Source organism: Bos taurus, chromosome 5 (genome assembly GCF_002263795.3).
Source record: "Bos taurus isolate L1 Dominette 01449 registration number 42190680 breed Hereford chromosome 5, ARS-UCD2.0, whole genome shotgun sequence".
NCBI classification, from domain to species: domain Eukaryota; kingdom Metazoa; phylum Chordata; class Mammalia; order Artiodactyla; family Bovidae; genus Bos; species Bos taurus.
This window is the reverse complement of record NC_037332.1, coordinates 71,060,524-71,087,493: the sequence shown is the minus strand read 5'-3', so window position 1 is coordinate 71,087,493 and position 26,970 is coordinate 71,060,524. Positions and strand designations below refer to the sequence as shown.

Here is a 26,970-nt window from a genome sequence, read left to right as displayed (position 1 = left end):
TATCAACATCTTTTTTTCACCAGTACCTATTAAAGTAGATGCTATTTTTATTCCCACTTTACTCCTAAGAAAACTGAAGTTAAACAGGTACCTATAACTGGAGCTGTGCTAGATGAGAAATTTAAAAGCTGTCAGAAGTACAGACAATGCCAAGCAAACACGCCTGTTGTTCTTCCTAGTTTTCCTGAACTGACCTGGTTTTAGTACTGAAAATCCTGTGTCCTGGGTAAACCAGAACAGTGGATCACCCCATCTTAAATTGTAAACTTAAGACCTTTGATGCTTCATGTAATCAGATTCCTGGCCATCTAAAGTGCAATGATTAAAACATGGGGAATGGGGTTTAGAGACTATAGATACCAAGTTCCAAAATAGTCGATGAACCCACCTAAACTGACTTTAGAGGAATGCTGGGAGTGAAAGTCATTAAAAATCTGAAAAACAAGCTGATAGTTAGAGATACTTTCTGTGATCCTACCCTGAAAGATAAAGATGGTAACTAGGTTGGCCTAGTTATCAAGATGCTTTCAGAATGAATCTGATCCACTGAAAGTCCAAAAGGTATCCTTGGCAGTAGTGGCAACATTCAGTACAGGCAGCCTGACCGAGGGAAACCAGCTTACTCTCCCAGAAAGGAAAAGTCTTCCTCTTCCAATTCAATACAACTTCACACCTTTTTTTAATACACTGGAATTCTGAAGCTTTCTGGTAAAGTAGGCATAATAATTTCTCAGGATGTGTGTGTGTGCACGCACGTGCATGTATGTGTGTGTGTGTGTGTGTGTTAGGGAGATAATTATTGCATAGGTGGCATTGTCTGCTCATCTAGGTAGAGACTGAAGTGTTCATTCATGTCTTCATGTTGTTGGGTAACTGAAGTGAAGCAATTATGTGTCACATTTTGAAAGAGGCTTTTTAAAAAGATTCACCACTAGATGATTCAGACTTAATTATCATCTTTGCAGCAGATGAGTTCAAGGCTCCAGTGGAGAACACATCAACTTCAAAGGCAGAGGGAACTGAAGGCGCTCCCTGGCTTTGGATACTTCCTCTTCTTGAGGTAAGAATCTTGAACCAAGATTGAATCAACTTGAAGCCTGAACCACCTTCAAGTCTCTGCCAGTGCACAGCGTCCCAACGGGAACTACCCTCTTGCTGGAGATGACCCAGATCTGGTAGGGCACCTTGAACAGCCGGCTGTCACACATCCTGAATTATTTTGGTCTGCCTAGCCTTTTCTATGCTTTATTTCTTTACGTCACTCAGCCCACCCAGAAAACTGTGAACAGCCCTAAGATAAAAATGAGAGTTGGTTTAGACTACATATTTTAGTTCTGCATCCTTCAAAAGTGGGGCTCAATAGTTTGGACTTCTACTTTTGCCTCCATTCCAGTGGGGAACCCAGCACAGTGGCAGGAAATTCTAACTTGTCTCTCGACTGGTGTGGCCAAGACTAAGGAACTTCAGTGATCTCTGTGCTTTGGGATCAGGTCTTAAACCACAACAGTGACCTGGATCCTGCTGAGCAAACAGCCTTCCCATCGACCTGAATTTTGTAACTCTTATGTGTTAAGTATGGAGTTTTGGGGGATGGGGGTGGGGAGACTTGGGGTAAATTTTCAAGGCCCTTGTTATTAGAGATCTTGGTATAAAATCAAATGTGTGGGCTGAATCCCTTGAAATATTCTTCAAGTCTGCCTATATTCCATACCTGTTGATTTAAACTTCTTACCAATTTTATTATCTGTCTTAACCATTAGGTTGGAATATTCTTATAGACTAGGCTTCTTTAAACCAATTGAACTTAATTTCTCAAACTTTGCCTTTATTTTAAAGGCTACACATTTCATTCACTCAACACACCTTTTAATTTTTCCAGAGTCTGCCAAAGCTCTCCTTCAGGAGCAGTAATGGTACACTGATATTTCTCAGGACTTTCCTAAGTCGTATGTGAGTTTTCTTATTTCTAGTCAACAGAATGGCTCAGGCAAAAGCCATTTAATTTAGAAGTATTATTCTGTCTGGATATTGGTATGGAAATGTAATGCCTTTTGAGGCTTTGAGTATTGGAAAGAAGAATTCCTCAGAAGCAACAAAACACGTAACTCGCTAGCAGGTTTTTAAATCATCCTGATCCCTTCTTTTAACAGGCAACTCACCCTGTCCTTACTTGTCAGCCAAATTACCTAAACTTTTAGGAGTCATCTCCTTGTTTGACAAGATTCTGTTCCTCCCCTGCCCATAAATTATCATCCTAACCAAACAATTCAACTGAAAGTTACATACAATATATTCCTTTATAGCCCAGTAATTTTACTCACTCATAAAATTTCGAGAAGAAAAATATGTGTTTTCTATATGCAGCTTTGAGTTCCTAAATCTCCGTCAAAGTAGACCACTTCAGAAACTTCCTTGAACCAAGAAGTGAAAACAGGTTTTTTGGCTGCTGGAAGGAAATTTAAAACTCCATTTGTGCCCAAGAGAATACAAATGGATTTGCACTTTGATACTTGAACATTTCCAGACACTTAATGAATCTTTCCACATAAAAGATGGCATCAAGCAACTCCTATTTAAAATTCCCAGATAAAAATGAAAAGTGTAGTACTGTCAAGTCATTAAATGAAAAAAAAAAATCATAAACACTAGAATTAGGAGCCAGAAGAACAGGTTTGATTCCCCAGAGTCTGACTTACTCTGGGATCTTGGACAGGTCATTTGAACTCTCTAAGCCTCTGTATCCATATGTCTAAAATGGCAGAAATATACTAGTGTTGTGAGTTTTGTGAATTGTGAAGAACTATAAATTTATCATTTTAATTGCTCTTCCATTCATAAGTAATATCTCTGCTTTGGTTTATTGTGGTTTTTCACTGTAGAAATGAAGAACTATTTATATGATAGTTTGGTTTTCTCATTGTTTTCAACCTTTTCTAGAACTTTCCTTAGCTAACAAGAATCTTGTAAGCCAGTTGGTTAGTAAGTTAGCAAATATTTATTGAGATCCTACTATATACCAGGCAGAGATAATTTCTACCTTACTTTGCATACATCTAATGGGTATAGACTTTTTGGTCTAACATTCATTTCTTTCCACTATTATGAAATCTTTTCCTCATTTAAAAAAATCCCTCTCTGAGAGGGGATATATGTATACCTAAGGCTGATTCATGTTGATGTTTGGCAAAAAACAACAAAATTTTGTGAAGCAATTATCATCCTTCAATTAAAAAATTAATTTTAAAAATCCCTCTCTTATAATAACCTATAATGGAAAATAACCATATACATACATGCTCATGCTCAGTTCCTAAGTCGTATCTGACTCTTTGTGACCCCATGGATTATAGTCTGCCAGGGTCCTCTGTCCATGGGATTTTCCTGGCAAGAATACTGGAGTGGGTAGTCATGCCCTCCTCCAGAGGATCTTCCTGACCCAGAGTTCGAACCTGCATCTCCTGCATTGGCACAGCACACACACGTATATATGTGTGTGAATCTATGTGTGTGTGTGTGTCTCTGTATGATATATATATCATATATATATATATACACACATATATACAGTACATGGGGTTACAAAAAGTTGGACACAATTCAAGTGGCTGAGCAGACATATATATATACATATATATGCACATACATATATATATCTATATATATATATGAGTTGCTTTGCATACAATATTATAAATCAACTATACTTCAATTAAAAAAAAACTCTCTTATGCCTGCCTAGCCATGACTCCCCCATTTACAGTTCTTTGCCTACAGTGATATCAACATAACTACACATCAGTTTGGCCTCATCCTTTGTTAAAATGTGGAACTACTTCTATACCAGTTGGTAAATAGCCACTAATCTAAGGCCCAGGAGTGTTCCTCTTACTCCCATTGTCCCATCCATCTCTACCTATCCCTCTCTCAAGGACCCCTGGACCACTCCCAGGATAGCTAAAGGATCGAGGAAGGCCTAGGATAGATGGCATGCTATGCATGTTCAGTCGCTCACTAGTGTCCAACTGGACCTAACTCCTGCATCCACCCTGAGTATAAAATGCTGTTGATATCATCCTGTCTCCCAGAACATGGAGAGCCTCACACTCATTTATCCTGCTCCTCATATTTCCCCCAACCCTCAGATCACTCATTGCTTGACCAGAGAGACCTCTTCTCCTACCGGAATTCTTTGTCCTCGGCTCTCGCTCTCGCTCTCGCTCCTCTGTGCTTTCCTTAGTATTGTCTTCACCTTATCTTCCTCAAGCTGCACCCCGGCCCTGCCCCCTGCACTGTCCAGTTTCTTTCTGTAGCTTGTCCTTTACTACCAAGACCAAGTCCATACAGCTGAGACACCACACTGTGACCCTATAGACGGTAGCCCACCAGGCTCCCCCATCCCTGGGATTCTCCAGGCAAGAACACTGGAGTGGGTTGCCATTTCCTTCTCCAATGCATGAAAGTGAAAAGTGAAAGTGAAGTCGCTCAGTCATGTCCGACTCTTCACGACCCCATGGACTGCAGCCTACCAGGCTCCTCCGTCCATGGGATTTCCTAGGCAGGAGTACTGGAGTGAGGTGCCATTGCCTTCTCCGGGCATAAGGTCATAGCAGTTTTAAAATATTGAAATACCTCAGTATCTATTAGCAAACAGTCACTGCTCTGGGTCCCCCACCCCACCCCCCAGTATACCCACAGTGGCCACTCCTCCAAGACTTCCTCTGTCCCACCCATGATCCAGGACCTAATCTCCCCAGCCCTGCTCTAGAACTGTGGCCACCATCTGTTCTAATGGATGAATATGCTCTGCTAGTGTGTAAATGCTTTAACCACCTCTGCAAAGAGCTATAATAAAATGTAGAGTGAAATAAATCCTATTCCTTTTAGTTGTGTGCGGCTAGAGGTATCCATCTTCGCTGCTGTATAATATTCCACCGTATGCATAAACCTCCGTGTATGTGCATTCTGCTGGGAATGTCTATGTTGTGTTCAACTCTCTGCTGGGCTCACTTTGCTCTTTTGGACATTTTGGCACCTGGCTCGCGTGGGCAGGGGGTTCTCTTGAGTGTGTTCCTAGAAGAATAAGGTATGTTATATTCAAGGGAAAAATAAAGGCTATTTCTTTGCTTATGATTCATTGATTCCCTCTATCAGTACTTATCAGTCACTCACTGCGTCCAAGACACTGAGGGATTCAGGCTCTGAAACCTCCAAGCCAGACAAGGCCTTTGGCCTCACAGCACTTATATTCTGGTAGAGGAGACAGACAATAAGTAAAAAAAGGAAATATAGGCACATGAATAAATATATATTTTGACTGAGGGTTCAGAAGGAAATGAGATTAGCTTAGGGAAGTCATAAATGGCTTCAGAAGGAGAACTATGTTTACAGTGAACCTTAAGGATGCACAGACTTTCTGTAGGCTAAGTGAAGGGCAACAGCCTAAGTGCAGGTATTAATCAGGAAGCATGGGGTGAGTTTGGGCTTCCTCAGTGGCTCAATGGTAAAGAATCCACCTGCAATGAAGGAGATACAGGTTAGATCCCTGGGTTGGGGAGATCCCCTGGAGAAGAAAACAGCAACCCAGTCCAGTGTTCTCGCCTGGAGAATCCCATGGACAGAGGAGCCTGGCGGGATACAGTCCATGGGGTCACAGAGTCGGACGTGACTTAGTGACTAAACAATAACAATAGTGGGATGAGTTTGGGGACTTCTCTGGACAAGGGATATACAGATCCGCTGACAAATGTAAGCAGGTTGACTGAACCAGCCTCTTCTCATACCTGAAGGTGGATTTATGCAATACAGGACAAATCAAGACTCTACTTCTCGATCTCATGGCCCTCTAGCAAAATGCCCCCTATGAGTATTCACCAGTCTGAGCATACACCCATAGCATGAGTGGGGAAGCTTGTGCACTGGACAGAATGCCAGCCCCAGGGGTGAGAGGAGCAGCCCTTTCTCTGCCACCAAGCTGGATACACTCGTGTGGGGTTTTCCTGGGACATTCTCTGCTGGTCCCACAGAGGCTGGTATATCTCCAGAGGGCATCCTTTCTCATTTCACACAAAAGCCCAGCATAAGCCAGCAGTAGCCCTACTCGGACACTCCCTCCCCTGGTCAGACTGCTGTGCTCCTTTCAGATAAATTCTCTGGAACTCCCCTTTGTCTACTTCGTAGCATTCCCATTTCTATGGTCTTACCCAAGGGCACACAAAAATGTTTGTTTTCTCTGTTGTTGTTCAGTCACCAAGTCATGTCCGACTCTTTGCAACCCCATGAACTATAGCCCACCAGGCTTCTCTGTCCATGGAATTCTCCAGGCAAGAATACTAGAGTGGATTGCCATTTCCTTCTCCAGAGGATCTTCCTGACTCAAGTCTTGAACCCTGGTCTCCTGCATCACAAACAGATTCTTTACCACTTGAGCTATAGGGAAGTCCTTTGTTTATCTTGGCCAAGCACAGAGATACTCTCTCTTTCTCTCTCTGTCACACACACACACACACACACCTCTTACAGTGACCTTCCCCTTCATCTGGACTGCTCCTGAATCCCAGCCCCTCTGGGGTACTTCCCTGCCCCAACTGGCCTGATTCCTCCCTCTGTCTAAATACACAGCTCCTACAACTCCCTCTTCCCTGACCACTCCCTCAAGTGCTCCCCTAACTAGTTGCACATTTGTGTGTTAACTCCGTGGGTATCATGTGAATACAGGAATGACAGGTCCCCCAGCTTGTAAACTCCCAGAACTAGAAACAAGGCCTGTAAATGCATTACCAACTCTACTGTCATTAGAAGAAACCTGTATCACTGATGTTGCTGCTACCTCTGCTTCATTCATCAAGAAAATGGAGTGACATTAATTCATTGAATCCATTAATTCAGTAAGTGTACATTGAACATTTGGTATATGTCAAGCACTAGCAAGATAACAGTGAATAAGATGCGGTCTTTCTCCTTGGAGAAGATGTTTAGTAAGTTTTTTCATGTGTCTTCTATGTGCCAGGTATTGTACTAGGCTCTGGAATCATAGTAGTAAGTCAGACAAGACAATCACAATGCAGGACTGTACATATGAAAATCAAGGACTGTTCCGAGTACTGTGGGACCTCCAAAGTCATGCCTGGCCCACTTCATAGTCTCAAAGAAGAGACAAGCCATTCATTCAATCAATCAATATTTGCCTACTGGATGCCAGTCAGTGTTCAAGGTGCTGAAGTGATGAAGTCCTTCTCCGTGAAGCCTTAAAATTCTAGTAGGAGAGATAGAAAATAAACAAGTAACTAGAAACCATGCTAGGTGATGACTAGTGCTTTGGAGAAAAAATGCAGCAAGGGAGGCATGGGGAATATCGAGGTCATGGGAAGTGTGTTTCGTTTAGACAGGTTAGGAAAGGCTTCACTGAGATATCGCTCAAAATACCTGAAGAAAGTGAAAGGCCCAGCCACGTGGTTTCTGGAAGCTGTCTCTGCCGGGCAGAGGGAACAACAAGTGTAAAGACCTGAGATCCAGGCTGCTTAGAGTGATCAAGGAAGATCAAGTCAGCCAGTGAGACTGGGTCCAGATGAGCCAGGTATGTCTATGAAGGAAAGTCAAGGAGGAAGTAGAGGTGTGAGCAGGGCAGGGCCTTGCAGTTGGTAGAAGGGCTTTGGATTTTTTGCTGAGTAAGATAAGGAACCACTGGAGGGCTTTAACAGGACGGGGGCAGAAGTGACAGACCTGACTTGAGAAGTTTTACCAGAAGAAGAACACTTGAGAAGTTTTCCCAGAAGGAACTGTGCAGCTGGCCCTGGAGGATGCATTCACCAGACAGATGTGGGCATGCGACGCAAAAATAGAGAGACAGAAAGAGATGTACATGCATGTATGTTTATATTGCGAGGGTTAAAGACAAAGCCCTCAACTGTGAGAGAACTGACAAACGGAAGGACAGTAAATAGCTCAGTGTGGACAGCTCAGAGCTCTACCCTCACTGAGATAGGAGAGGAGGGTCAGGAGCATGGGAGAAGTCCGGAGCCAGTTATGAAAGGCCTTGATTGCCATGCTAAGAGCTTAAACCTGTTTGTCCTGTGGGCAAAGGAGAGTCAACAATGATCTTAAAGCAGATAAGTGGTTGTCTCACATCCACTGAGGCCACCTTTCCAAACTCCTGAATCATTTGTTCTAGAACTCAAGAATTCCTCCATCCCACTTTCATATCCAAAGCATATCCTTCCCAAGGTATATCCAAGTTGTTACATTTATTGTAAGACTCTTGTATTGCATTGCACTATATCTTACTGTGTTACAATTATCTGTATGTTTATGTCTGCTGCTAAGTCACTTCAGTTGTGTCCGACTCTGTGCAACCCCGTAGATGGCAACCCACTAGGCTCCCCCGTCCCTGGGATTCTCCAGGCAAGAACACTGGAGTGGGTTGCCATTTCCTTCTCCAATGCATGAAAGTGAAAAGTGAAAGTGAAGTCACTCAGTGGTATCCGACCCTCAGCGACCCCATGGACTGCAGCCTTCCAGGCTCCTCCATCCATGGGATTTTCCAGGCAAGAGTACTGGAGTGGGGTGCCATGGTTTATGTCTAATTCACCCACTATTCTGTGGAAAGCAAAGGTCAGAGGTCACACATGGGTCATCTCTACATCTTCAGCACCTGGAACACATTCTGATGTGTTCAATAAATGATCACTGGATGGATGTTTAGATGGATGGTTGGATGGATGGATGGATGGAGTGAGTGAGTGAGTTCTGGAAGTAAGCAATGAAAATAAGAAAACCTAGAAATGTTAGGTTGGATTGGGCAATGAGAAAGCATAATAAAGGAACTCTAAATGTTGGCTAATTGCAGATGTGTACAAAGATGGCCCAAGTCCAAGTCCTCTGGGGATGTTTCCTCCTGTGGAATCTCTACATCTCATCTGCTCAGGCCATTTACCCTGGAATCAAGGCGAGGGCTACTCAGCGGGCCCTGGACTATGGTGAGTTGGATGCTTTCAGAAGCCAGGCTGTACTCACCTCCCAAGTGGAGTCTTTGACCCAAATCCAGAAGCTCATATTGGGGTATCTCATGACTGAGACAAGCTCAGCAGTGGGCTGATCCAGAGATGTTAAGAAGGCTGAGGGGAAAGTGTTTGCTTGAAAAATAATCCTCTTGACAACAGACATATCTAAATACAGCCACAGACTCATATTCCACTCCCCACCTCTCTTTCCCCTGTACATGCATACACAGTGAACATCTTGGACATAAAAAGCACTTGGAACAGAATCTTGCAATAGCAAATTCCCAATGAAGATTACCTACATTATTTTCACATGTGTCAACAGATACCTCCACAGTTGCTAACATCCCATGTTATAGATGAGAAAAGTGAAGGACAGGGAGATTTTGTAACTTGCAGAGTCACACAAGCTAGTGAGCCAAAGTGTTGAGATTCAAACCCAAGCTGTCTGTGAGTGCTTTGGATTCCATCTTTCTATCCTTTACCTCTGTCTTTATATCTCCATATTACTATGCTATTCACAGTATTATAGAGGATAAATCTGCTCTCCTTAATTTCCAGCAAGAATAGGAAAGTGGAAATGAGCTTAAGCTAAAAGGAAAGGAGTGAAAACAAAGCTTCCTCCTTGAGAAGGTTAAAATGAAAAGATCGTTCTTCGTTATTGTGTGAATTACTTTTCTCAAGCGTTCTGAGGGGCAGGAGAGCTCTATTTCCCCTCAAGCTCAGAGAAGCGTGTTCTGTGGTGCTATTATATAAAGATGGGCTTATTTCAGAATTAAACAAAATCAGTGGTTACTCAATTCTGGGGGGTGCTGGTATCCTGAGAATAAGATGAAAATGTGAACCCTCTCCCCTGAAAAATTAGATGGACAAACACACACACACACATCACAATATTTTATTAGAATTTTAGGTGTTGAAGGGTTACTAATAGTCCAAGGATCTCAGATCCAAAATTCCTGAATTTAAAGAATCTGGGAGAGAAAGAGGACAGTGTAATATAATTTTCTGGAACAGGCACAAACTCTGGAGTCAAATCGCCCAGATTTGACTATGGTCTCCCCCAGTTCTTAGCTGTGTGACTTTGGCAAGAATTAACCTCTTTGAGGCTCAGTTTCTTCATCTGCAAAACAAGATAATAATGATACTTTACATTTTTCCTAACACTGTCCTGTGTTAACATATTCTCATGCTGTTAGCTCTGGGGTCTCGGACAATTTCAGTAGCCTTTCTGAGGACTAGCATTTTCTTCTACAAAGTGGGGACAGTAACATCCACCTTGTAAGAATCTTGTTTTCTAAGTATGTAGGAGTATGATTTTACTTAATAAATTTCACATATGTATTTAATGATATTATGCCATCATCATCTTGTTTTGATCAATAAACATTTTCTGGGGCTTCCCTGGCAATCCAGTGGTTAAGGCTCTGTACTTCCGATGCAGAGGACTTAGGTTTGATCCCTAGTTGGGGAACTAAGATCTCACATGCCACATGGCGTGACCAAAAAAACCAAAATAAACAGTTTAAAAAGTCAAATTAAAAATTTTAATTAAAAAATAATAATTTTCTTTGGTTGCTTCACAGCTGTTCAAGCTGGAATGGAGATGATTGAACAAATGGCCAAGGAAAGAAAGCTCCCAGATTTAAAAGGTTCTGAGTCTCTTGAATTTGTGAAAATCGATTATGTGAACTACAATTTTACAAAGTAAGTAAAAGAGAAGAGCATTTTTAGCAGTGAAATTAATCTTTAAAATCTCAGGGTTGTGGCTATGCCACCATGAGTCCTGGTGTAACACCAGGACAGAGGAGAAGTTAACCAACCTTTGGTGACAGGCTTATCAGATGACTCACCCAAGCGAGAAGGGTCATGGAGTTGACCGAGTATGTGATATTTGGGTCAGAACGCGTGGGGCCAAGTCACATCTCTGCTGCATGCTCGTTGTGTGCCCCTGACACATCTGCTCAGAGTCTCAATGTCCTCTCCTCATCCCTAAAATGAAAATTGTAACTGAATGTAGATGCCAGCTGTGGCTACCTTGTCCCCAAGATTCTAAACGAAATTCTTGTTTGTTCCATTGCTTACCCCCATAAACCTGGATGCAGGGTTCAATCTCAGTTTCATAATCTACTCTCATCAAGTCTTATCTTACTTTAGTAAAGTTTAGTCAAGACTTCAGAGGTCATAGGAATGGGTTACAAGGCACATGGCCTTCTGCCCTCTTGCTCTCTAGACCTCCCCTCCTTCTCTGAAGCAATGTAAGTTTCTTCCCCTGACTTCATGTGTAGCAGTTCCACCCACTCCTGAGTACCAAAGGATCTTCCTAAATGCTTTTCCAAGTAATTTTCTCTCCAATAAACTGCTTTTCCTAAGAAGAATTCTGGTGGCAGGTACAATCTTTTCTACCACATTACAGCAATTAAATCAAATGTCAAAATCAGTAATCAGTAAAAGTCAGATATTATAACAAATGTGAAGATACTTCATAGAATCTGAAGCTGCTGAACATGAATTAGTTTGATAGACTTAATGATAGTGTAAGACCGTCAATGTAAGAACAACAAAATTGCCACATTGATCCAGATCCTTGTTTCACCCAGCATAGAGTTTTGAGGTTATACTGTTACCCTCCCTCTTACACTGAGGGGCCCCCAACTGGGTCCTTCTCTTGCCCAGTGCTGCTCATGTCAGCTGAGACCAGGTTCAACAAAGAAGAGCAGAAATTTTATTCATCAATCAAAGAATGGAGGAGGAGAGCCTGCACTCTGAAGACACATTCTCCCCATGGGAGGAAAGTGAGGGACTCTTAAGGGGTAGGTGGGAGGCAGGTGCAACATCAGAAACTGGGGGAAAGGGCAGAGATTTTCAGGAATAGTGCTGCTCACACAGGGCCTTGCACCCAGCACTATTTGTGCCTAGTGAGGTACAAGTCCACATGCTGCGGGCAGACATCCTAACATGGCAATGAGGCAGAGGCAACTTTCGGACACATCTAGATTTCCTTGACACAGACGCTGCTCTTGCACTTAGGCTGCAACCAGTTCAAGGCGTTGACTGGCGAGTTTCCTTTGAGATATAACTGATAATCTTTAACAATCATCAAGTGTTTTGGAACGAGACTAGAAATAGTTTAAAGCAGAGATCTTTCAGTTCCCTGGTGTGTCTATGTGTGATAGCACAAATTAGGAGTAAGGTTTGGCTGTATATAACAGAAATTGAGAGTGACTTAGATGAACTAGGGGTTCATTTTTGTCTCACAAATAATAAGCTCTAATGAAGCAGTGGAAGAATCCTGTTGAAGCCCCACAGTTTCATTGGAATACAACTGTCTTATATTTTTCTCCTCCGCCATCCTTAACTCTGCCTCTGGCCTCAGTGGCCTCATGGTCTAATGTGGCAGATGCTCTACAGTTAGTCCTTCAGTGGCAACCCACTCCAGTATTCTTGCCTGGAGAATCCCATGGACAGAGAAGCTTGGCCAGCTACAGTCCTTGGGGTCGCAAGAGTCAGACACTACTTAGGGACTAAACCACTACCACAGCACCACAGCCATCCAACAAGGGTTTGTTGGGCACCTACAGTGTACTAAGGCTTTGTTCTAGGCATAGGATATACTGCAGAGAATGACACAGATATGCTTAGTGTTCATTGAGAGAGATGAGCATTAAATACGTATTTACAAAATTAATGATTTAATTACACTGATGATAATGCCACAGCAGAAAAATCCAGGGTGATTCCCATAATATAAAGTGAAGTTAAACGTGAGGAGAAACAGGTATTCTCATGCATTGCTACTGGGACCAGATAAACTGGGACAAAAATTTCAGATCTGGCTGTCCAAACAGGAGCTGCTGGCCTCATTTGACTATTGAGCCCTTGAGATATGGCTGATACAACTGAGAACTGTATTTTTTAATGTTTTCAGCTGAAAAGTTTATAAACTCTAAATACAGCCAAGTATTTTTGATGAAGGGCTTCCCTGGTGGCTCAAACAGTAAAGAATCCACTTGCAATGCATGAGACCCAGGTCCGATTCCTGGGTCAGGAAGATCCCCTGGAGAAGGGAATGGCAACCCACTCCAGTATTGTTGCCTGGAGAAATCCATGGACGGAGGAGCCTGGTGGGCTACAGTCCACGGGGTTGCAAAGAGTTGGACACGACTTAGTGACTAAACAACAACAAAAAATTTTTGATGAAAATTCAGTATCTAGATTGAAGTATATCATGAGTATACAGCATGTCATATTTTGAAGGCTTATTTTCTAAAAAGGAAAATAAGGTATCTCATATATTGGTTACATGTTGAAATAATAATATTTCCCTTTTTAATACTACTAGATAATGTTAAACTACATATATGGCTCACACTGTATTTCTATCAGGCAGTGCTATTTTAGGAGATGATTTGCAAGCATATTTTTAGGTGTGCTCTTTGACCCAACAATTCCACATCTCCTCTCTAGAGAAGCATGTACACAAACAGCATGAATGAGGATGTTCACTGTGGCATTGTCTATAATACAGAGATACGCAAACATCCTAGATGTCCAAACACAAAGCAATGATTTTTTTTTTTAATCCACAGCTTGGATTACTCTGTAGCAATTACAAAGAATGAGTTAGACCTATATGTATCAAAATTAAAATATTTCCAAGATACTATAGTCTCTACCATTGTCTTCCCACAATGATACTCAGGACATTTGACAGAGAATATAGGAAAAGATGCCAAAAAGAGGAAGTAGTGAATAATCATTTCTTTTCAACTGTCACATTTTAAAACTTTCCCTAATCTTAGTTCATAACAACGCTTTCTCCTGTGCAACAGTTATATACAGATGATCTTATTAGTCTTCCCAACCTTCCCATGACACTCTTCTTTTAAGTGATTGACTGGAAGAGTTTAGTCTTCACTAAAGCCACACAGCTAGCAGAAAACTTGGCTCCAAGCTGAGTGTCCTTTGCATGATACCTGTAGTGCTATAGCTTAGTGGTTAAGAGGCCTCACCACAGATGGAGGCTTCCAGGTCTGGTTCTACTACTTATATATGACTTCAACCAAGTTTCTCATCTTTTCATCACTGAATGGGAGATCACAAAATCAGCAGTGGCCTCCTAGGATTATGGAGAGGGTGAAGATGAGCTAATGCATGTAAAGTGCTTACTCCAGTGCCTAAGCAGGTAGCAATTGCTCAATCAATGGTCATAATCATAACTCATAGTAAGGCACATGGCCATCGAACTATGTCTGTTGCATGCCACCTCGGTTCAGTTCAGTTCAGTTGCTCAGTCATGTCCAACTCTTTGCGACCCCATGAATTGCAGCATGCCAGGCCTCCCTCTCCATCACCAACTCCCGGAGTTCACGCAAACTCATGTCCATCGAGTCGGTGATGCCATCCAACCATCTCTTCCTCTGTCGTCCCCTTCTCCTCCTGCCCCCAATCCCTCCCAGCATCAGGGACTTTTCCAATGAGTCAACTCTTCCCATGAGATGGCCAAAGTAATGGAGTTTCAGCTTTAGCATCAGTCCTTCCAATGAACACCCAGGACTGATCTCCTTTAGAATGGACTGGTTGGACCTCCTTGCAGTCCAAGGGACTCTCAAGAGTCTTCTCTAACATTACAGTTCAAAAGCATCAATTCTTTGGCGCTCAGCTTTCTTCACAGTCCAACTCTCACATCCACACATGACCACTGGAAAAATCATAGCCTTGACTAGACAGACCTTTGTTGGCAAAGTAATGTCTCTGCTTTTCAATATGCTATCTAGGTTGGTCATAACTTTCCTTCCAAGGAGTAAACGTCTTTTAATTTCATGGCTGCAATCACCATCTGCAGTGATTTTGGAGATGATTTGCAGTGATTTTGGATAAAGTCTGATGCTGTTTCCACTGTTTCCCCATCTATTTCCCATGAAGTGATGGGACCAGATGCCATGATCTTAGTTTTCTGAATGTTGGGTTTTAAGCCAACTTTTTCACTCTCCTCTTTCATTTTTATCAAGAGGCTTTTTAGTTCCTCTTCACTTTCTGCCATAAGGGTGGTGTCATTTGCATATCTGAGGTTATTGAGATTTCTCCTGGCAATCTTGATTCCAGCTTGTGCTTCTTCCAGCCCAGCGTTTCTTATGATGTACTCTGCATATAAGTTAAATAAGCAGGGTGACAATATACAGCCTTGACATACTCCTTTTCCTATTTGGAACCAGTCTGTTGTTCCATGTCCAGTTCTAACTGTTGCTTCCTGACCTGCATATAGGTTTCTCAAGAGGCAGGTCAAGTGGTCTGGTATTCCCATCTCTTTCAGAATTTCCCACAGTTTATTGTGATCCACACAGTCAAAGGCTTTGACATAGTCAATAAAGCAGAAATAGATGTTTTTCTGGAACTCTCTTGCTTTTTCGATGATCCAGTGGATGTTGGCAATTTGATCTCCAGTTCCTCTGCCTTTTCTAAAACCAGCTTGAACATCTGGAAGTTCACAGTTCATGTATTGCTGAAGCCTGGCTTGGAGAATTTTGAGCATTACTTTACTAGCATGTGAGATGAGTGCAATTGTGCGGTAGTTTGAGCATTCTTTGGCATTGCCTTTCTTTGGGATTGGAATGAAAACTGACCTTTTCCAGTCCTGTGGGCACTGCTGAGTTTTCCAAATTTGCTGGCATATTGAGTGCAGCACTTCCATAGCATCATGTTTCAGGATTTGAAATAGCTCAACTGGAATTCCATCACCTCCACTAGCTTTGTTCATAGTGATGCTTTCTAAGGCCCACTTGACTTCACATTCCAGGATGTCTGGCTCTAGGTCAGTGATCACACCATCATGATTATCTTGGTCATGAAGATCTTTTTTGTACAGTTCTTCTGTGTATTCTTGCCACCTCTTCTTGATGTCTTCTGCTTCTGTTAGGTCCGTACCATTTCTGTCCTTTATCGAGTCCATCTTTGCATGAAATGTTCCCTTGGTATCTCTAATTTTCTTGAAGAGATCTCTAGTCTTGCCCATTCTGTTTTTTCCTCTATTTCTTTGCACTAATCGCTGAGGAAGGCTTTCGTATCTCTCCTTGCTATTCTTTGGAACTCTGCATTCAGATGCTTATATCTTTCCTTTTGTCCTTTGCTTTTTGCTTCTCTTCTTTTCACATCTATTTGTAAGACCTCCTGAGACAGCCATTTTGGTTTTTTGCATTTCTTTTCCATGGGGATGGTCTTGATCCCTGTCTCCTGTACAATGTCACAAACCTCCGTCCATAGTTTGTCAGGCACTCTGTCCATCAGATCTAGTCCCTTAAATCTATTTCTCACTTCCACTGTATATAATCATAAGGGATTTGATTTAGGTCATATCTGAATGGTCTAGTGGTTTTCCCTACTTTCTTCAATTTAAGTCTGAATTTGGCAATAAGGAGTTCATGATCTGAGCCACAGTCAGCTCCCGGTCTTGTTTTTGCTGACTGTATAGAGCTTCTCCATCTTTGGCTGCAAAGAATATAATCAATCTGATTTTGATGTTGATGTTGACCATCTGGTGATGTCCATGTGTAGAGTCTTCTCTTGTGTTGTTGGACAACAACACAACAACAACACTATGACCAGTGTGTTCTCTTGGCAAAACTCTATTAGCCTTTGCCCTGCTTCATTCTGTACTCCAAGGCCAAATTTGCCTGTTACTTCTGTTTCTTGACTTCCTACTTTTGCATTCCAGTCCCCTATAATGAAAAGGACATCTTTCTTGGATGTTAGTTCTAAAAGGTCTTGTAGGTCTTCGTAGAACCATTCACTTTCAGCTTCTTCAGCATTACTGGTTGGGGCATAGGCTTGGATTACTGTGATATTGAATGGTTTGCCTTGGGAATGAACAGAGATCATTCTGTCGTTTTTGAGATTGCATCCAAGTACTGCATTTCGGACTCTTTTGTCGATCACGATGGCTACTCTATTTCTTCTGAGGGATTCCTGCCCGCAGTAGTAGATATAATGGTCATCTGACTTAAATTCACCCATTCCAGTCCATTTTAGTTCACTGATTCCTAGAATGTTGATGTTCACTCTTGCCATCTCCTGTTTGACCACTTCCAATTTGCCTTGATTCATGGACCTGACATTCCAGGTTCCTATGCAATATTGCTCTTTACAGCATCGGACCTTGCTTCCATCACCAGTCACATCCACAACTGGGTATTGTTTTTGCTTTGGCTCCATCCCTTCATTCTTTCTGGAGTTATTTCTCCACTGATCTCCAGTAGCATATTGGGCACCTACTGACCTGGGGAGTTCCTCTTTCAGTATCCTATCATTTTGCCTTTTCATACTGTTCATGGGGTTCTCAAGGCAGGAATACTGAAGTGGTTTGCCGTTCCCTTCTCCAGTGGACCACATTCTGTCAGACCTCTCCACCATGACCTGGCTGTCTTGGGTGGCCCCACACAGCATGGCTTAGTTTCATTGAGTTAGACAAGGCTGTGGTCCATGTGATCAGATTGGCTAGTTTTCTGTGATTATGGTTTCAGTGTGTTTGCCCTCTGATGCCCTCTGGCAACACCTACCGTCTTACTTGGGTTTCTCTTACCTTGGTCGTGGGGTGTCTCTTCACAGCTGTTCCAGCAAAGCATAGCCACTGCTCCTTACCTTGGACGAGGGGCATCTCCTCATGGCCGCCCCTCCTGACCTTGAGCATGGAGTAGCTCCTCTTGGCCCTCCTCGCCCACGCAGCCACTGCTCCTTCGAGGTGGGGTTGCTCTTCTCAGCCACCGCCCCTGACCTCAGACGTGGGGTAGCTCCTCTCGGCCACCTCCCCTGACATCAGACATGGGTAGCTCCTCTCGCTGCTGCCCCTGACCTCGGGCAAGGGGTGGCTCCTCTAGGCCGCTCCTGTGCTGTTGCAGCCTGGCACACCTACTGCCTCTAATTACCTGTGTGACCAGTGACCACTCAGAGAATCCTTAGAAGGAGTTCATGCTGTAAAGTAAGTTTCTCAACTAGGGAAAATACTGTCCACGTAAGAGGGCATTTGGAAGGAAGGCAGGCTGTTTACTGTCCTGATGATTGTGAGGGAGGGGGAACTATTGGCATTTAGTTGGTACACATGCCAAATATCCTGCCAACAGTCCTCTATAAAAAATAATTGTCCCATCCAAAATATGAATGTTCCCCCCATTGAGAAATACTGAAACAGCTGAGGGGAAAGATCCTGATGGCAATATTCTGTCTTTAGAGAAACTAAAGAAGGAGACTGATTACTTGAAAATTTGCTTCTAAGCCTGCTCATTTCTCCCCTCCACTAGATACAAGGGGCTTCCTGCCAAGGGTCTGAAGGGAATTAGGAAGCAGTGCCCTGAGGCTGCAGTGCAGACCTGAGGGTCCTTTCTCTACCTTCAAGCAAGCCTTAGTCACTCAGTCGTGTCTGACCCTTTGTGACCCCATAGACTGTAGCCCACCAGGTTCCTCAGTCCGTGGGATTTTCCAGGCAAGAGTACTGGAGTGGGTTGCCAGTCACTTATCCAGGGGAATCTTCCAGACCCAGGGATTGAACTGGGGTCTCCTGCATTGCAAGTGGATTCTTTACCATCTGAGCCACCAGGGAAGCCCCCTTCCTCTATAGGAATTCACAATTGCCTGTTCCTTTCAAGAGTTCTACAACTGCATTTTGGGTTTTGCTTTACTGAAATATGTGCTACGGGAGTTGCACTAATTTTTCTGTTTCTTGTTTTATAGCATAAAAATCAATGCCTTTTCATTTCCAAATACTTCACTCTCCTTTGTTCCTGGTGTCGGAATCAAGGCTCTGACCAACCATGGAACTACCAACATCAGCACAGACTGGGAAGTCAAGTCTCCACTTTTGTGAGTATTCCACTGAAAAGTCTGCTGCTATTTTGGGGGGAAGTGGAGAAAAAAATCAAAACTGCACATGTTTGCCAATGTATTTGACATTAGGGTTCTTTCCCTCAGTCGTTAACTGTCGGGGGAGTGTGTAATTTCCTCGGTTCTGTCTCGCCACAGCAAAAATTTGAAGCGATGGATGGACCAGTGTTACAGCTTGGTTACAGCTCAGTTTTATTTGGCAAGCAAAGGAAAATACACCCTTGAGGTGTGAGGGTGGGACAACCCAAAAGAAGCAAAGAGAAGAGAAGAGAGAGGCTCAATTTTGGCTCCTCTTTTCATGTTTTTTCTCCTCCTCCTGAGCCTGCGCTGTGTAAATTGGGCTAGCCAGGAGGGCTGTTTGTTTCACTTGATGTTTTCACTCTGGTCCTCAGACCTTACTCTGTTCTGTTTTTGCAGGCTTTTTCCTTTCTTTGTCTTTTAATCACCACTATTTTGGACTCCTTTTTCCTAGTCTAACTACCTGACATTAACCATCTTTCTCAAGTGCATTCTTCAAGGAGAGATTTAAAACAGAATATCTTTTCTGGGGACAAGGGAGAGGGGCCTGAAAAGCATCAGTGGCAGAGCCGCTGATCAATGTGCCATTTAAGATTTCCTAAGAGCTAGAAGTCCCTGATTGTTAGAGGCATTGACATGAGCTTAACATTTCAGAGTCCCAGTGAATTGCCATCTGACCTTGAGCTAGTCTTTGAACATGTTTCCCTAACTGTAAGGACAACTGCTTGTCAATAAGCCTTCCTACCTCATAAGGAGGTTGGAGGAGGGTAGTCAGCTTGAGCCCAATCCTCCCTCTACCAAAAGGCCTTTGCACTCTTCTGTAGAAAGAAAGGATCAAGTTCAAGGTGCACTTATAAACTGCCTACTATGTGCAAGTCACTATCCTGAGTGAAATGTTTAGGTCTGCCTTGGTTGATTCCCCTAGGATAACACATTCATTCACCCATTTGGTCGTTCAACATCCATTTATTGAGTGCCTACTGCATCCATTTACAAATGGTACTGAATACCACTCATCTCCCTCTCAAGAACTCTAGTCTTATAGACAGTAGAAAAATAACATTTTCCCTCATAAGAAGCAGAGAGTCATGTATTATTCATTTCCTTGCTGACTTATCAACCATAGATTGAGTGCTTATTCTGTGTCAAGCCACAAGGTAAATCCTGGGGCCTGGAGATGAACACCATCAAGGAGTTCACATACGACATCTAACTGTCACCTTCCCATCTAGATGCCCGTCCTAAATAAGCTGTGGCCACTTTACCCCTATGTTCTCCCTCCAAACAAGCTTCATATATCAATTGTGGTTAATATTAAAACATGCCCAACCACGATGGAGGCCAGAGCACTCAGGATGAAATACCTACAAGGCGCCTAGAGCTGTCACCATTCGCACATTTGTTACTTCATTTGTTCAGTAAATATCCATTCAGCTCCACCCCTATCTGTTGTTAAGTACCAGGAATCCAGAGGTGATGAGGTTCCTGCCCTCCTGGGGCTTACAGCCTATGGGTAAGCCCTCCTATGGGCGTAGATTCAGAGGAACAAGATCCATCTCCACCCCTGCCCAGGCTTGGGTAACCTTGCACTTTTTCTCTCAACAGCCAAGACACAGGAGCAGCTGACCTGTTTCTCTCTGGGGTCTATTTCACTGGTATAGTTGTCCTGTCCCGAAATGACTTTGGTCACCCGATCCTGAAGCTCCAAGACTGCTATGCTCAAGTGAGCCATGCTGACGTCTCGTTTTCTGGAGAGCTCAGGTGAGCAAGGGCACCCTGGTGGGCAGTGGCCAGGCTGTGGCTGGATTCTCAGGCGGCTCCTAGGGGTGGTTATCAACTGGCAGATATGATTCTGTATAAGCCTTAAAAAAAAATTTTTTTTCCCTAGTGTCCTATATAACTCCTTCGCTGAGCCCATGGAGAAACCCATTTTAAAGAAATTAAATGAAATGGTAAGTCCTTAAAGATTATCCAGCCACAGTGACATGCTGTCAGCAGCAGTTCTACCATGCTTTGATGAACTCTAAGTCAATAAACCTTGCCTGAGCACCAGCTGTGTGCTAAGCACTCCCCAAGGCACTTTCACAAACATTACCCTTTGCAGCTTAATAGTTTCTCAAGTGCCTGCTATGTGCCAAATACTATGGTTGGTGCTAGAGATATAGAGATACATAAAACAGCACTCCTTCCCTCAAATCCTGACCTCAGGGTGGGCAAACAATCAAAAAGATTTGGATTATTGTGTGCCTACTGTATGCCCAGCACTAGGCTATAGTCTGTTGGGGATATGCAAAAGGAATACGCTCCTCTGTTTAGGAAAACCCAGTTCAGACTTGGGAAACTAACTGAATATGTATTTGAATCTTGTACATACCTATGTTGTCCTTAGATTGAACTGAAGGGGTTCAGAGAAATGGAAAAATTAAATAAATAGATCCTGGAAGTATCCTGGGGGATACTTTTGGAGGGTGCAGGTCTTGAACTTGGCCTTGAATTACAGGTAGGATTTGAATAGGTAAGGAATGGGAGAAAAGAATGGATATTTCCAGCCAAGTGAAATAGTGTAAGTTAAGGTGACTTCCTGATTCCAGAAGTCAGCATTTGGAGAAGGAAAAGATGGAATTGGTGGTGAGCCCTCTTTCTAATCCTGACAGTATCTTCCCTGAACACTTCACATGTTTCTGGAGAGACAAGGAGACAGGTGAGGAGGACAGGGAAAAGAAAGGAGATTCATCTCTGGAAAAGAGGAGCAAGGATGGTGTCTGGCTGTCTCCATCCTCCTTGTGTTGAATTCAATGCTCAGAAGGCAGGAGGTAGATAATGAACTTGATGAGCAAATCGACACACAGAAACATTAAGCAGCTTGTCCAACAAGGTTGCCCGGCTTGCCCAAGGATGCTGAAGCTTTCCTATCTTTCTCCATCCTGACCTGAAATTTGCTGAGTGCCAGCGAATGTGCATATTAAAGAGTGGCTGGGAAAGAGTGCTGTCACCTTAAGAGACCCCACCCTTGCTCATCCATCGTTCAAAACGAGTCATGGTCCTTTGGCCTCCAAAAAGAAGCCGATAGTTAAGCTTGCCTGGAGTTTATATATGACATGGAGCTCATAGATGCTTTGCTTCTAGGGTTCCCTCTGTGTCACTGGAAAAGGACAGGAATGCTCCGACCACAGTGGTCTAGCCATGTCAGACCAGATTTCAAATCCTGCTGATCTACTTGATCACCTTCTCTAAGCTTCAGTTTTCCCATCTGTAAATAAAGGACAGTAGTGCCTGCCCCTCAGGACTGTAGTGAAAACAGAATGAGGTTAACAATCGGTAACATTCATTGAATGCTTATGACATAGCAGATGCAATTATCATCCACGTGTTGCAGATGAGGGGGGTGAGGCAAAAGAGTACAAGGAACTTGCCAAGGCATCCAAGGCCAGGCAGTCAGACTCCTGAGCCTCTGCTTGTAACCTCCACACTGAGTGTTCAGCGTATGCCTAGCACATGGCACCCACCTCGGTACTTTTCCTCCTTCCTACAGATGTGCTTGGGAGTGATTCAAGATTGCTTTTCTGATTCCAAAAGGGGTTCTGATCTAAGTAGATGTTTGATCAAATGAGCTCTCAAAGCAGCCCAGCAAGGAAGTCAAGTCCCTGATCTAACTCTCCCAGGGCAGGGCCTGGCATGCTGGCAGTGAAGGCAAGAGGCAGGGGCATCCCTGCCATCAGGAGAGGCTCAGCAGGTTCCCCAGGTGTCATAGCACATGGACTGGGCACACGTCCTTTCGTGCCGCAGGAAGGAAAGCCAAGAGCTAGTTCTTTGATGGGGCAAGCTGGGTGTAGTCCCAGTTGCTCTGAAGATGAGCCAGCATTCAGTGGCACACCACCCACTCACTAGGAACTTGAGGCCCATGGACATCAATTCATTTAAGGGAAACATTTAAGGGAAAGTCCAAAGGGAGAAGGTCTTCTTACTGAAAGGCCTTTGTGGGCGCGGTCTAGGCCCTGAAACAGAGATGTCCAGTACAATGTGATAACTTGCATTTTTTTTTCCTTTTATGGCCAGCTCTGTCCCATTATCACAGGTGAGGTGGAGGCACTGAATGCCAATCTCAGCATGCTGGAGGGTGAGTCCTAGAGCCGTCTCTTCCGGGTGCTTCTTCTCCCACCCTGCACTCAGGTGCTCTCCAGGTGGGCTTTGCTCCAGCTCTCTGGTCTGCTTTCCCCTCTGCAAACTAGTGCCACTGCAGGGAGGGGCACACAGGGACTGACCCGAGTGTGTAGGGCCTGCTCTTTTCTGCTGGTTAGCTAGCTTCACTGCAGGAGGAGATGGCTTCAGGAGACAAGATGCAAGGCAGAGGATTAAACTCTTGTGAGCTTGAATCCCAGCTCTGGTACTAAACCCATCCTCTTCAGAATGATGGATGCTCATCCTGATCAGTTACCCCTGGTTCTAATCCCTTTGGTGGTTCCTATAGCTGCCTTCAGGATCAAGTCCAAATCCCTTAACATGGACTACAAGACCTGCCTGTCATGGTCCGGCTCCTCCTCACCTCTCTGAACTTCATCTTCCACCTCTAGCTGCTCCAGCCATCAAACTGCTTCTCCTTCCTCACACCCTTGCCTCCCACCTTGCTGTCCTCTCTGTCTAGAAAAGCCTTCTCTCCTCTTCATCCATTTATTCACTTAAGAGATATTTACTGAGTACCTGTCTCTCTGCCAGCACTGTGCTAAGCACAGCTCCTTCTGCTTCCTGTCCCTCAGCCATTTCTTGTCCTATTCCCTCCGCTCAGGCATAGTTCCAGTTCCTCAATGCTCACCTGATACTTTGGGTGTTTCTATCTCTTTGCACTCCATCCACTCATCCCCCAATGATGTGCTGAGCCCCTGGAATAGGCTGGGTGCTATTCTTGGTGCTGGAGATGCAGCAGTGAGCCTAGGAGACAGAAATACCTGCCCTTATGGGGCTAGTGAGAGGAGACAGCCAGCCAGCAAGATAATTAGTAACATCTACAGTATCATTGCAATAAATGGTAAGACGAAAACTAAAGCAGGGAAGGAACTTGCTGGCAGTGGGGCGGGGGCGGGAGTGGGGGCTGTTTAAAATAGCCTGGCCGGGAAAGGCACCCCTGAACAAGTGGCATTAGAGTAAGGACCTGAATGAAGTAGGGAGCTGCTGCTGCTGCTGCTGCTAAGTCGCTTCACTCGTGTCCGACTCTGTGCGACCCCTGAGATGGCAGCCCACCAGGCTCCCTCGTCCCTGGGATTCTCCAGGCAAGAACACTGGAGTGGGTTGCCATTTCCTTCTCCAATGTATGAAAGTGAAAAGTGAAAGTGAAGTCGCTCAGTCGTGTCTGACTCGTAGCGACCCCATGGACTGCAGCCTACCAGGCTCCTCCGTCCATGGGATTTTCCCGGCAAGAGTACTGGAGTGGGATACCATTGCCTTCTCCAAAGTAGGGAGCAGCTGCTCCTAAATCTGGATGAAGGACTTTCCAGTCAGAGGAAAACTCAAGCTCAAAGGCCCCTGTGGGAACATGCTGAGTGCCTTGGAGGAACTGTTAGGAGACCATACTGGAAACAGAAGGAACGAGGGGGAAGTATCAGGAAACAAGGTCAAAGAGGGGAAAGCAGATGGTTAGAGCTTCAGAGTTCTATAGGTCATCACGAAGGCTGGCTCTTAGTCTGAGATGAGAAGTTGTTGGAGAGTCCTTGCATGTCCTGACTTATATTTTAAGGAGATCACTCTGGCTTCTATTAATTATAGGACAGGGTCAAAGGTGGAGGCAGGGAGACCACTTAAGAGATTGCCACAGTGACCCATATGAGCAAGGAAGGGAGGGGCCTGGATGAAGTGAGGAAGATGGTGAGAGGCGTTCAGGTTCCAGATGTACCTGGAGGGTAGAGACAGTGGTACTTGCTGACACATTGAATGTGGATCATGAAAAGAATCAGGGATGGATGACCCCAGGGTTTATGTTGAGCATCTGAAAAACTGGAAGAAATGGATTTATTGATACCAAGGTGGGGAAGACTATAAGACTCAGTTTGTAGCTGGACCATCCAGAGCTCAGCTATAGATCTGCTCTTATTACATTGTGTTAATTTCCTGTTCCACCTTGAGTTCCTTGAGGGGAGGAACTTTGACTCTTCTCTGTGTCCCTAACACCAAGCACAGTGCCTAACTCATAGTAGTTTAATAAACAAGGGATGAAAGGAGATGGTGTCTGGACAGATGGATTGATGAGTGGATGCAGATAGATGAATAAAAAATAATAGATTGGCGAGGTAGGGAAAGAGTAAGAAGATGTAGAAAAGATGAGGAAAGAACCAGTGGAAGAGTCCCATGTCCTAGCTTGCTGTGGGCAAATTTCTTCACTTTTGGGAGCATGTATAACAGGATATGGACGAAAATTTGGTGTACCAATGGACATGAATTTGAGCAAACTCCAGGAGATGGTGAAGGACAGGGAAGCCTGGAGTGCTGTAATCCATGGGTTCACAAAAAGTCAAGACACAGCTTAGTGACTAAACAACAACAGCCAAAATTTTATTGATGTTTCTCTCAGGGCAATGTGACAAATGAAAGTTTTTATTTTCTTCTTTTCATTTATCTACTTTTCCTGAGTTTTGAAAAGTGAGCAAGTGTTATGTAAGAAATGGGGTAATAGTTAATTTTGTTTTAAATAACAGAGGATTCAGAATTATATTGTTCTGGATAAACATTAATCGTGTTATACTATACCTGTATGAATGTAAATTTTCTTTTTTCTTTGTTTTTTAGTTTTAAGAAAGATTGACAACTATACTCTGCTGGATTATTCCCTAATCAGTTCCCCAGAAATTACTGAGAATTACTTTGACCTCAATTTGAAGGTAATTTTGTCATCATCAGAGTTCTGATTTTGGCCATTAACAGCCAATATTCGAGGAACAAACATTATGTGCAGAAGGAAATATAACTACGTTCTCTTCCAATAATTTAATTTTCTTTCAAGGAATTCTCTCATGTTTATGTCCCTTTAAAAGACTCTTGAACACTTTCTTGATTGGTAAATGATTGTTTGGATTACATGACATATGTCTGCCTTCTTCAAGAAAAGTGTGTTGTCTTTACGTCTGGGAGTAAGGTTTGAGGCTAAGAGGCAGCAAGTAAGATAGTCTGCATTTATTAGAACTCAACAGATCCATATATTATAAATATTGATACTTCTATTTATTCCTAACTCTCAGGTTAGTGAATTTAACTGAGGGCTGCTGATCTTGGTCAGGGCCATTAGCACATGATAATGGTGTGTGCTGATTCTAGAAAAGTGATTAACTGTGGTTACATTATTTTGCTCCAAAGTTAATATCATTGTTTTTTTAAATGCATACAGACTTATGTTTCAAGGACTCAGAGTCATTCAAATCAGTTAAACGTTACATGAGACACCATTTTGTAATAACAACCTATAGCTAATGAGGTCAGCATTTAAAATGTCACAAAAATGCTTTAAGCCACGTAGCGTCCTGGGTCCTTTTGTGTCTGTGATGCCCCAGATGCTCAGAAGTCATGGGTTTTGTAGATCAGAGGTTTGACATCTTTAATTTTCTACATGGCACTTTGGGAACTCTCCAGAGCTGTCCCCTCCAGATACAGGCACTTGCCTTCCTTTCTCTGAGAAGAGGACCAACAAGGACGCTCTCACCAGATTACACCCCAGGGTGGACAAGACACGCTCAGATCTGCTCAAGAAGTCATCAAAGCATTGAAATATAGCCCGTAGTCAAGCAGTCAGAGGACTCACGGTTTTCTCATCCCTACTGAGTTTCTGCAATTTTCCATATTCTGACTTGAGTGGGTCCACGTCCTTTTAACCCTACACAGCTGTCTTCCCCTAATACACTGGTCTTTCTATTTCCCCACAGGGCGTTTTCTACCCGTTGAAAAGTCTCCGATATCCCCCCTTCCCATCAGTTCCTTTTGTGCTCCCGGAACGCCGTGACTCTATGCTCTACATTGGAATCTCCGAGTATTTCTTTAAATCTGCATCCTATGCTTATTTTACAGCTGGGGCTTTCAGCTTCACTCTCACCACAAAAGAGGTGAGGAA

The 26,970-nt window shown here is 43.5% G+C and overlaps 1 protein-coding gene across 3 annotated transcripts in view; it reads left to right on the top strand.

The window, feature by feature from the left end:
* The first annotated feature begins 854 nt into the window (after window positions 1–854).
* Window positions 855–26,970, top strand: part of BPIFC (BPI fold containing family C) — a 44,192-nt gene continuing 18,076 nt past the window's right edge. Inside the window, exons 1-9 of one of the 3 annotated variants that reach the window (XM_010805314.4) lie at window positions 855–1,060; window positions 8,843–8,972; window positions 10,583–10,703; window positions 18,717–18,845; window positions 20,490–20,645; window positions 20,773–20,836; window positions 22,941–23,001; window positions 25,659–25,750; window positions 26,786–26,962. In XM_010805314.4, coding sequence (XP_010803616.1) covers window positions 8,843–8,972; window positions 10,583–10,703; window positions 18,717–18,845; window positions 20,490–20,645; window positions 20,773–20,836; window positions 22,941–23,001; window positions 25,659–25,750; window positions 26,786–26,962 — 930 coding nt within the window. In that variant the 5' untranslated portion in view covers window positions 855–1,060. The other 2 variants (NM_001205834.2, XM_010805315.2) reach the window with 2 other exon arrangements.